Here is a 12,691-nt window from a genome sequence, read left to right as displayed (position 1 = left end):
GTTGCAATAAAATGTACACAAACAAGTAAAATGATACTAGTTGGTTAGGTTTTAAAATTATTTTCAATCTCTACTTTGGTTGGCAAATTTATACTGCTTCATTTACTTATACAGGTCATAATGCCAACCAAAGTAGGGATTGAAAATAATTTTAAAATCTAACCAACTAGTATCATTTTACTTGTTTGTGTACTTTTTATTGCAACATGTATTTTTGTTTTGGATACTTCTTATAGCAATTCTACGAATAACCCACAATCCATACTTTCCATTAAAACTGTAACTGTTTTCCCCATTTATTTGTTCTGTTTTTATATGTCCATAGAAAACATCTATAAAATTTCAGTATAGCCATATCCCTGATAGCTATAAATTTTATAAGAATTAAAACCACAACACAAAGTGTATAAAGCTGCCAAAGTAGCAATTAAATTATATAAATTTGTGATTGTGGTTTTAATTCTTGTTTCATTACTTTTGTAGCGGGATCCATATTTAATTTTCAAATTCATAATCTTTAATACTCTTGTTTGTTTACTTTTTAAGTTATACCTGTATAAAGTATATATTTTACCTTTAGAAACTATCGCATGTTTATCCATCGATATGTAGCACCATCTGTTTCTTTGTATTGGGTTTAAAAGATATTTAAGGACGTGCATGATATGGTTACCATTTATAAAAAATCTGGACACATATATATCAGAATATCAAAAGCAGATACCCACAGACCAGTCAAGTAAGCTGGAGAAATCTTGTAGCAATAGTTTAAGCTGTCTAGAGGCTAGCCCCACTGACAAGCACAAAAATTTGCCTGTTTTTAATCTAAATTGTATTCTTTATTCAAACAGATAAACAAAATACAAAATGACTATCAAAAAAATAAAAATAAACTATATACAATCAGATTAGCATGACTTGTAACAAGCTCATGGCTGCCAGCTTGTTTCAAACTCTCATCCGAAGTAACACTTAAGTACTAAGTCATGCGTGAATGAGAAAAGATGCTGAAATGTTCATTAAACAGCTTTTGGTGAACAAGTACTTTATTTCTTAGTCAGACTGTGATATAGTCATGTAAAATTTGAGATTCTCACAAATTTATATTAGTATACTAATATTTTGATGAATGGGATCAATCATGCACCAAAACTCAAATAACTGACAATTAAAAATAACATAGCACAATATGAATTAAATCAAAGCTCTGACAACAAAACTTCTCTTACAGAATGTTTTCCATTCTCTTCTTTTTGAAAAGAATCAAACTTAATACTTACTTGCTCTTTCGTATTAGGAATATTACCTGAAAGGCAAAAGAAAAGCTTATAGTACATAATAATGTTTGTACATACTTCTATTAAAGCTTGATAATGTAAAGCTTTGAAATGCTTTAAAGGAGAAAACTATAATTACTTTGTATAGATTAGGATTAGATAACCTGAATAAAAAGAGATAAAACTGTATTCAATGATAGAGGAGATTATAACTAGTATCTAAAAAAAACACTCAAAATCAGTTATGTGAGAAAAATGTTCAAAAGGAATGTAGTAACTGAATTTGAAAAATAATATGATTAGTTACAATCACCAATTGCTTATACATAAATATATGGGTAATATTAATACATTAGTAATTAGCCTAATATTTTAAACATTTTATCTTATATGTAGGAAAAGTCAATCTAAAAAAGAAAAAGAAAAAAAATCACATGTTATTAACAAAAAGATTAACTTGGCCAAAGCTAATATCACTCAAAACTTTATTACACTTACCAAATTATTTTTTCATAGAAGTTATCATTATCATGGGTGAAAGTAACTAAACAAATGGTTCTTGTTTATTCAATGTTTTGGAGTTTTTAAATAGTACTCATTAATCTGATAATGACTGCATATTTAGTTTTTTAAAAAAGCAAACATTTTAATAAAGCTCTTTTCTCAGCCATGAGGAAACATAGGAATATTGATCACAATTATTATAGTGAAACTTTATACATTTCACTTCTTTAACAATATAGAAAACAAGTCTTATAACCTGCAATATCTTACATTATGTTAGTTTTTGAAAATGTAACTAAAGTAATAAAAGGAACTGCAAGAGGATTTCATTTGCTCAAATCAAACTATGTTGCTTTAGCACAACCAAAGTAAAACTAAAACTAGACACTTAGCCATAATCAGATAGGTAGCATTATTATTAATGTGTGTAGTTTCATTAGTTTAATCCATAAGCTTTCAGGAGATGGGAGTTAATAAAGTATGTTAATACTTTTGTTTTCATGCATTCAGGAAGATACAGTAGTATAAAATCATACAATTAGTGTATTTGTAAGAACATTTTTTTTTTGGGGGGGGGAGTAATATTGTTTTGAAACAGGTCTGGAACCAGAGCTGTTTGTAAATTATGTCTATAAGTTTTCTATGTATTTTTGAAATGAGAAATAGAGCTGAGCATTGGTAAACATTTTCAAATATGAGCAAGAAAAGGAGATGATTATTTTGTTTGAATATCAGTTACATGTCAGTTTGAATGATAGTACTGTATTTATTTCTGATCATCTCACCACAAAAAGAATTTTGATATGCTTTGATTGGGGCGACCAGATTTCCAAGCCGAAAAACCGGAACAGTCCAATCGTTGCCACTAATTTCAAAATGGTTATTATAAACTTGAAATAATTTAACTTTTATTTAATTTACTTTAAACTTACTGACCTGTTCCACAATATTTCCATATTAACATTGGCACTATTTTTGGAATAACTGAACCATAATGTACGATACTCCACCATTTGCTATCAGAAACACAACTTTGCAAATAATGCATTCAGTCCGCTTTCAAAGTATCCGAAAAAAACTTTTTGATATTTTGACAAGTTCAACATTTTCAATAATAAAAATAATTTAGAGGACAGTTCCTGACCTTTAACCATCCACCATACATTCACCAACTGCTATAGGTCTACTAAAAAAAACTTATGCAGCACTTGGGTAAGGACCCTATGCACAGACAGAATTTGAGAGAGTTTAGTAGCAGGAGAGTACGTGTTACAACAGTGAGCAAATCAAGCAGGCCTACTACATTCATGATTGGATGTGACTGAGAGTTTGATGTTCTTATCATAAAATCAGGACATTTTGTGCATCGCCACAACTTTTTTTTGGGACATTGGGACAATCTACCAAAAAATGTCCTGGCAAAACTAGGATGTCTAGTCACCCTAGCTTTAATTAATGTTAGAAAATAATACCAATACTTATTGGTTTATTGAATTTTAACTCTAAATGACTAACTATATTTTTATTTTATTGAAACACTAATTACTCCCTTTATTAATGAAATAATTAAGGAATTGAAAAACTTCAATCTGTAAGAGGTCAGTTGTTAAATTGAAACTTACAACATAGAAATATAAATTTTGATAATTAAGATAATACTACCAATGTTGAGAATTACTCACTTTTTAACAGTTACTAATATTTTACTATAATGCAGTTTTAATACATTTGACTTAGTAAAAGGAGTGATAACCTGAATTTTTTCAAGGTTTCATTGGATAACTTTATGGACAACAAAACTAAGTTTCATTTCTAGTTAGAAAACAAGGGATGGGCTAATGATTACATTTTAAGACTAGTGGCTGTCAGTGATTACATTTTCTATGATAAAGAACTTATCTTACCACAGCAACAATTGCAGTAGCAAGGGCAACTATCCCAATGGCAATTCCAAATCCAAAGAGAAACGTTGAAGCTGCATGAGCTGCATTGAGGTCTACTGAACCTGTGGTTGTAAAAACAGTTACATTTTCAACATCTTCTGAGGTCTTATTAACAAGAATGTTACTAGTAGAAGTATACTGTGGAGCAGAGGGAGTGACCAAGATCCCAACCATCAGGATTATCTTGGAATATCACCTTAGTTTTTTTCCTGCATCATAACTTCAGTATCCTTGGCTGTACACATAAACCTAAAAAACTATAAGAATACATTTTTTGTTCCAAATTTTCATATACAAAACAGTAACAATAAACAAGACCACTCTCACTTAAACTAACAAAATGTCACAAATAAACCCAAAAAGATAAGTGATTCTAAAATCTTAGGTTATGTTTTTGTCCAAGTTATGTAACATGACTTAAAAAGAAATCATGTAATTAACCACCCACTTCTTCTTGTGCAGGAAAATTTTCCATTTTACAAAGTGTTATCAAAAACTAACATTTTTCCTGAATTGCTGGTTTTATTTTGTTATTACAGAAATAGAATAATTTTCACAGTTTAAAAGGTCACAATGCAAATACCACTTTACGTTGTTACTGAAAATCAAGCGTCAAACATTATAATGAAGTTTTTATTGCAAATTTACATGTAGTTTGATTACTAAAACAGCCTAAAATTAACCCTCCACAATTTAAAAATAGATTATAATGTTTAATGTGATAAAGAAATAACCAGTTATATTCTATAATAACAATGAGTTATGAATATTAGTGAATGTTAGTGAATAAGCAAAGCCCAAAATCAATAACAACTCAAAACTGGAATATGAATATAGGACTTTGTATGTAGTTGTAAATCTGTCCACTCAAACTGATAAAAAATAAAATACCAGAGAACATTTTCAATTCTTTCCAAAAAGTTTTAATATTTATTTTGTTTCCTTTTGCAAAAGAATCTTTTTTAACAAACCTTAAGAAAACAATGAATATCCACCAAAAAGTTTTTTCTCCAACAAACTTTTCTACACAAATGTTCTACCGTAGTAGGAACTCGCACACAATAGTTTTGAATCAAAACAATTTCTGATTCAAATTAAATAATATATGAAAACAGCTAGCAATTCAAAATCAAATCAAATTCTTTTTTTGTATGAGAATTCTTAATTAAAAATAAATAAAATGAGTAAGATTATCCACATTCAGTTTGCAAAAAGTACAATGTCTACAGAAGTGAATACATTAAAAAGAACACTGAATATGCAAATCAGAAAATATCATGCAAAATCAGCAGATTTTAAGCCATGGTGGAACAGAATGTATCGGAATTACATTTAGACATTATTTGATATCTTTTAGGTAGTGTGATGCTGACAAAAATTTATTGCTTCTGGGAAGTAGCAGGCCTTCCCAGCACAAAATATTTACACATTCATGTTAAAAAGATGTGTTCAGATTGCATATTTAGAAGTTATTTCCAAGACAGGGATATCTCTTGAATTTAATGGTATTGGAAAACACAGGCATGTGGATCAACTTAAGGACCCAGGGCCATCCAGAAAGAGACCTGCAACAAACTATACTCTAACTATGGTAAGCAAAGTACAACATTTTTTAACATGAAGGTCAGTGGCAATACCATCCATGTGCCCTAGGCAACAGTATGCAATATAATCAAGAAAGTTATGGCCTTTAGTGTAAACTAGACCAAAAGGGTATGGATTCCTGTCATACCACCCATTCAACTATCACATTCCTCAAGCAGCTAGACAATGAAATGGGTATTCATGCTATTCCAACCAAACACATATATGTCCAATTGCTGGACACAGTGCCTACAGATTACTGTGTGACCAGACTGTTAAAACGAATGCTGGAAAACCACTGACCTCATTTACTAAACATATTATGGAGAGGTGTGGTATGAAAGTCATTTGACAAAACTTTTTGCAATGGAAACTATACCATAGAGCTAATGTCAAGATGCATGGTCATTGGTAGGACAAGACATGGCAATATGGACTAATGACATGTGAGACTACAAAACCATATTAATATAATATTCAACTCTCTGGAGTTTACATCCAATGAATTTGAACTTAATTATGAACCGCAAACAAAATCAGTCATGTTTTTTTGCTGGTAAAATTATTTCTCACTCTGACCAGCATGTTAATACACAGTTACTCAAGTCTGTTTTCTAACTAGGAAAAATAACAACAACACTAAATTATATATATATATGTGTGTATATATATACACATACACACACACACACACATAGATGTATTTACCACTTTGTGTTGTTTCTCATAATCAAGTGTTATACATTCCAACTGCATACATACTCGGAATTACTAAAACTAGGGGGTTCCGTGGAATCATAAATAGCAAAACAAATCCACATCATTAGATTCTACAGTAAACAATTAGTAGATTTATACAAAAATTTGAATTATGTATTTAATAATTAATGAAAAACATTTAATAAATGTACCTGTAAATTGACCTTTTTGCACCATCTAATTTAAACAACACATATAAAATTGCTTTACCTGATAACCTGAGACATTGCATGAAACTTGTGACAAGGTAAGATAAAATGTAACCCTACTAAAATACTTCAATTTAAAATGTACACACACGCAAATTCATATTACATTGATAAATGAAATGAAAACTATCAACAACCAAATGTTAAAAATAAAGTATGAACTTAAATATTTACCTATTAACGTAAAGGAGAGATTTTATATTCACACTAGTTTCATGATTGACAAATGTGTACCTGTTATGATGTAAAGCAAACTGTTGATAAGGCAATGTGTCATCTGCTTACAGTTCCAATTTCTTTTTTTTTTACTGTTGCTATCAGTTGGAATTGTGCATCAACTTATGAATTATCAACTAAAAGCAATGGAGTTCATTATATAGCTTTGTTTTTTTCAAATTAAATGACTAATAGGTATTTATTAATAGTTTTTTAGTTCTGTTTGTGTGTTTCAAAGTTTTCAAATAGAGAATGCTTTGGAATACAAAAAAAAACACAATAATGAAGAGCACTATCATCTGATATATCACGAATTCTTATTAGCCAAGCATCCACTAGTTGTACTCTGTTTTTGGTGTGCTGCTAAATGGCAGAGGAATGTTTAGCAATCATGGCAATCTTATTATAGCCAATTTACAATTAGTGGGAGTACAGTTGCCTTGAAGTAAACAGTGCAAATTTAGCACATAATATTACTAAAGACCTTTTTCATTTATTGTTTGGTGTACAGTAATTTAGTATTTTGATTATGGGAGACTTGTATATTCACTACTGCAACTTCGCATTCTCACACTTCTATGACAGAAAACTATAATCCTCTGGGAATCTATACTAAAATTATGTTCTGAATTCAGTTTCTAATAAAATCAGTTAAACTTTGTACATGCTTTATTCCAGAAATAAATATATATGTTAGGGTTAGAACCAGACAGTTATAGACCTGACTCACATTTTGTTCATCTGCACTGTTTTGTTTTTAAATTGTTTCATAACAAAAGAACATGAAAAAAAGACAAAGCTATTTGACCCCATAGAGTGAGTCCCTCATAAACACACACACACAAATCAGTTTCACATCCACAATCTTCTCTAACAAGTTAAATAATGTTCAAACTAATTGTATGTACATTAAGGTCTCTAAAAGTTTCAATCTACTATTCCTAATATTTAAGTTTTGTATTTCCAACTTTTTCATTTTAACATTCAAGTGATCCACACCCTAAAAATTTTGAATGCCTGCATCAAGTTACCCCACTCTTATACATTACAGAGAAAATATGTTCAAAACTTAGAGCTTCTAATCAATGTTAACCTATCTGTACAAGAATCATTTTGGTAGCTTGTCCCTAAACCTTTCAAAGCAAATCAATATATATTTTCTATAATAAAAGAACCAAAATTGAAGCCAGTACTCTATATAAGGCCTTATCAAAGTTGTTAACAATGCAATGACAATCATCTCCTTATTCCTAAGCTCAAAATTTCTGGAAATAGATTCCAGAACCCCATCTGCTCTTTTACCACTTTCAAAGATTCAGCTTGAAGACTTGAGACTTTTATCAATCATTACACCCAAATCTTTCTCACTCTAAACAATATTTATCCAGCACTAAAAATAAGATATTTACATATTTCAGTAACCTAACTGTATCAGTTTACATTTATCAGGTTTAATTGTTATATGTTATATTAGATACAAAATGTTACAGTTGGTCAAACTGGTATGTGTACTTGGAAATCAAGGATTATTCTATGAATCAAGTATCTTAACTAGTTATATATCCTTCACCCAAAGCAGTAGCATTATTTAATTATTCTTTTCACATCTGTTTACTTCACTGATAGTTTATCCTGAAGTATGAGGAATGCAAGACTAACAAGAACCAAGTGGATCAAAGAAAGAAGGCCACTGAGGTTGCTTAAACCTCAAAAACTGTCACACACACATGTATAGCTAAACATCTCTCTAAAAATCAACATAAATTAGCTTTGAAAATTTCAGACTGCACATACCACCTCCTCTAACAAATAATTCCACAAACTGACCATTCAAAGTTTGAAGTTGTTTAAACTAAGAACGAACATGCAACTAAAATTTATAACAAGTCTTTTAACATTCACGTTGTTAGCACTTCTAGTTCTGCCCTTCCAGACAGCCTAATAACAAAAAATGCTTACAGGCAGCTCAGTCACTTCTCTATCCATTTTAAAGACCAAATAGTGCAATGCTATAAAAAAATCAACTTAATCAAAATTGTTTTTTATAATGATTATCCTTAAGGTTCAAGTACTTTATATTTGAGAATAATTTCATAAAATTATACCCTCTCCTTACCTTTTTATTATATATTTATTTATTCATGTTTTCAAGCTCATTCATTAGCTCTTTTTCAGCTTAAGGTAATTCATAAATCATACTTAAATGCTTCTCACTTGAAAAAGAGAGAATAAGTGAGATAGAAGAGCTGTGATAAGCATATAAATAGTTTGTCTAAAAACATAATATTCATGTCTTTAACACCAAAAATCATTCAAGTTACCCTTCCCAATAAATCATTATCCTTTGTGTGTGTGTATATAGACAAAAACTAAACATACATTTCCCTAAAAAAGAAAAATATGAGTTATATAAAGAGTATGAAGATCATCCTCATTCTTCATGTCAAAATTTCTTTACACAGAGACAGATGGAGTATTAAACTTGTATTATGCAGTAAGATCATGTTAACAATTTTTAACATAACATACAATAAAGGACTATTTGATACTTCAAAACTATCTTTGCATATCCACTCTTAGAAAAGTAAAAATGAAGCCCACCCTTTACTTTTCAAATCATTTTTCATCAATTCCCTCTTAACCAAATTACCGACATCAATCTACGTGAAACTCTGACAAGTAGGAGTGCAAGGTGATGTTCATGCAAAGAATAAAATACCTTTTTCCCATTGTACAATTTCATATTGCATAACCTCTAGAACCTCTGAAATGCATATCTATAATTTCTGTAATCATCCTTGTATACTGTATCTTGTATTTACTCTCCTCTACCATGAATTGTTGCTATATCAGCAATGTGGGGTAAAATAAGCAGTTTATTTCTCTAACACCAAATGCATAATACAATGTTAAATGGTACGCACACTTTGATCCCTATTCATGCACACAGGGTTAAACTCCTGTGAAGTGCTGACTGCCACTACTACCAGCAACAACTTGTTCTATAAATGGATTACCTTGCTACAGAAATAAAACTCTGAATTAGAGCATAGCTTGTCTTTTCCAAATCTTATTGTTTCCACCCATCATATTATCTTCAGAGCATAGTTAAAAGAAAACAGAAGCTTTTACCCTATCAATCTCCCACATAATCTTATAAACTTCAAGTTCACCTTTTACCCTTCTTTTCTTAAGAGAAAAATATCCTTAAAGAAACCTTACACTATCCTTAAAAAGATAACCCTTCTATCTAAGAATAATCCTAGTAAACTTCTTTGAAACCCTTTCCAATAACTTGAAATAAGTCAATATCATTTCTTAGATAAGATCAAAGTTCTTTACTATGCAAAGTTTCTAAGTAAGGTCTAACTAGTAGTTTGTATGGAGAAGAAATTACCTGTTTCTTCTTTTGATTTGTAACCAACATGTCTCTAAAATTCTAAGTTTTCCTTTATGTCCTTTTCTTATGCAGACACAATTCTGGGTGGGTACCAGTTTCTACTGTTATAAGACATATTTTGAATATGTAATTACAATGTTTTGTATTGTTTGCTGGAGAAAGTTTTGATGTGAGATAATAATGTGGGATGCCAAGAAATTTTCCAAGTGTCTAGATTTGACTGATGTCTTAAATTTTCTAGATACCTGGAGAATAACAAACTGTACAAAAACAATAGTTTAATTAGATTTGTCAGTTAGGAAGTTAATTAGATGGTGAGTTAATTAGTTAATTGGTCAGTTCAGCTGTAAATCTTGAATTTGTGTTTAAACAAAGTAGAGAGTTTGAAAGTAAATAACTGTTTAGTTTTACTTGTGGTTTAAGTCATAGCTTATGGAACTTTTTACATTACAGGTAAAGAAATAATTCACTTTTGCTATCTTTAAGTGGACTGAGCTTTACATTATTTTTATCACATAATCAAAAAGAACTTGCCTAACAATAGAAGCCATTATAACACTCATGTCAGAAGTGGGATTGTTTTGGTGAAAAGTAAAAAAAAAATAATTTAGATTAAATTTAAAAATGATAACATACTTGAAACAAGATAAAAAAAATTGTTGAAAATGATGAAGCAGGGAAAAAAACAAGCAGAAAGAGACAAAACATTAATATAAGATCAAGAACAGAAAAAGAGAAAATTAAAAGAAATTTGCAAAAAACAAGAGGAAGGCCAAGAACAAATTTACAGACAATTAAAAGAAGAACAGAAAAAAAGGACACAAAAAACTAAAAGAAAAGAAGACAGAAAATTAAAGGAAGAGAAAGAGTAAGGAACTTAAAAGAAGATCTAAAAGAAAGAGATGCAAGATTCAGATAAGATATTCAAACACAAATATCAATAGGGGATATGAGATTTAAATACCAATTAAAAACAAAAATAAAAGAGATGTGAGATTCAAATAAGAATTAGGAACAGAAATAAATTTGATTGAAAACAAGACTGAAAAAGCTACTGGAGATGTGCAAAAGGATTATGAGATCAAAAACTGATTAACCAAAAAAAAAGACATTAACAAAATTAAAAAAAAAGACATTTTAAAAATCATAATAATACTAATAACAAATATGAATTAGGGGGAAAAAAATCTATGAAGTACAAAAATATTATAACAGAAAGATCAATGAGGTACAAAGAAAACCATAGCTGTTAGTGTTATTAGTTAGTTGGCAACTTAATCAATTGATTCAGCCAGTTAGACAGAAAGTTAGTTAGGAAGTCAGTTAAATAATAAAAATTTTAAATATATTTTTCAACAATGTAGAGGGATTGCAAGTAAGTAACTAATTTTATTTGTGAGTTAGGCTGTAGCCTGTAGAGCTTGTACGTTACAGTTGAAGATATAAACCACTTTTATTATTATGTGGTCTAATCTTTGCATATTATTTTTCATAATAATAATAATAATACTAAAAACTAACAACATAACTGTTACGATATTAAATATGTCATCTAAATTACAATGATCCAAATGCATTACCTTGCAGTTACACTTGTCATTAGTTAAACTTAAAGGTCATTTTTCAAATAAATGTCAAACTTACCACTTGATACATTACAAGTAATTCTGTATAATACAAACAACTTCAATACAGCTAGAAATATTCAAGAGTTTAATGTCATCTGCAAATAATCACAGCCATAACCTTTTCGAATACTAATACTATTATTATTAATGATTACTATCTTCGTTGTTGTTTCTTAAGTTAAACTTAAAAAATTAATTTAATTTAAAATACTTATAAAAATAAACAAAGCTACCTTGACTTTCTTTTGTGCTTTAGTTTTGCCTCTGTTTTTGGTTAGTTTAAAATATCGATATCAGAAATCCAGCAAAATACTAAGTCTAAATACACACGTCACTTAAAAAACTAAATCGTTGCTACACATCAAACAATATAACAAAATTAGAGATCTTTAGTCTTTACACCCAGAGTCGCTCAAAACCTTTCAATCATAAAGCGCCATCTTATAGCAAATAAAAATAAGACAAGTCTTAAAATTGAAATAAGTATTAGTTTATTTCATATTCATTGAGAAAATAAGCACAAGGAAAATTTCATAAATATCAGTAAAGTATTGAATTCTATGACTAGAACTTTTAGTAATAAAATATTATGCATTATATTCGATTTAATTTATTATTTTGCCATCTGAGCCAAAGGAATAACCATTAACTACTGCAAATAAAGTGCATCCGTTTATTAACTCCATATTACAGCAAAGACGCTAACTTTTGTAGGTGTGGACAATTTTTATCTCTATTTGGTCAAAAAATCAAGGTCATTAATCGTCGGGATTCCAATTACAAAGTTTCAACAGAAGCCACTGCGTGTAACTATTCGAAGCCAAAAAAATGACAATTCTTCATCAGAAGAGTGTAAACTATGTAGAAAACGTTAAATACCATAAACAGATGTACTATAAATATATAAGCATAATTTATTTACATCACAAAAATAGATGGTTCGGCCAAACCCCCTCGAACCTCCTGCGCACGTGCATGCAATATACCTTAATTCAGATATATTCAAACTATTTTTCTAAAGTTCAATGCAGGTGTTGTTTTTGTAATGTTGTTCTTCCGCTGGACTGGTTCTTTTAAATTATTTGGTGAAAATAAGGCCAAATCTAATGAAGTGATGATAACAAGTTACTTTATTTTTCCTTAACGTCTATTAAAGGTTACTAATAATATT

The 12,691-nt window shown here is 29.6% G+C and overlaps 1 protein-coding gene across 2 annotated transcripts in view; it reads right to left on the bottom strand.

Moving 5' to 3' along the window:
- Positions 1-11,920, bottom strand: part of LOC106475539 (uncharacterized protein C3orf18 homolog) — a 20,519-nt gene extending 8,599 nt beyond the window's left edge. Inside the window, exons 1-3 of one of the 2 annotated variants that reach the window (XM_022379635.1) lie at positions 11,754-11,920; positions 3,686-3,981; positions 1,281-1,306 (exon numbers count right to left, since the gene is read on the bottom strand). In XM_022379635.1, the coding sequence (XP_022235343.1) occupies positions 1,281-1,306; positions 3,686-3,898 (239 nt within the window). In that variant the 5' untranslated portion in view covers positions 3,899-3,981; positions 11,754-11,920. The remainder of the gene's footprint in view (positions 1-1,280; positions 1,307-3,685; positions 3,982-11,753) is intronic. The other variant, XM_013936217.2, reaches the window with a different exon arrangement.
- Positions 11,921-12,691: the final 771 nt, after the last annotated feature.

This window comes from Limulus polyphemus, unplaced genomic scaffold (genome assembly GCF_000517525.1).
Source record: "Limulus polyphemus unplaced genomic scaffold, Limulus_polyphemus-2.1.2 Scaffold8770, whole genome shotgun sequence".
Classification (NCBI taxonomy): domain Eukaryota; kingdom Metazoa; phylum Arthropoda; class Merostomata; order Xiphosura; family Limulidae; genus Limulus; species Limulus polyphemus.
The sequence above is the reverse complement of the archived record's forward strand: the minus strand, read 5'-3'. Positions and strand labels throughout refer to the sequence as shown.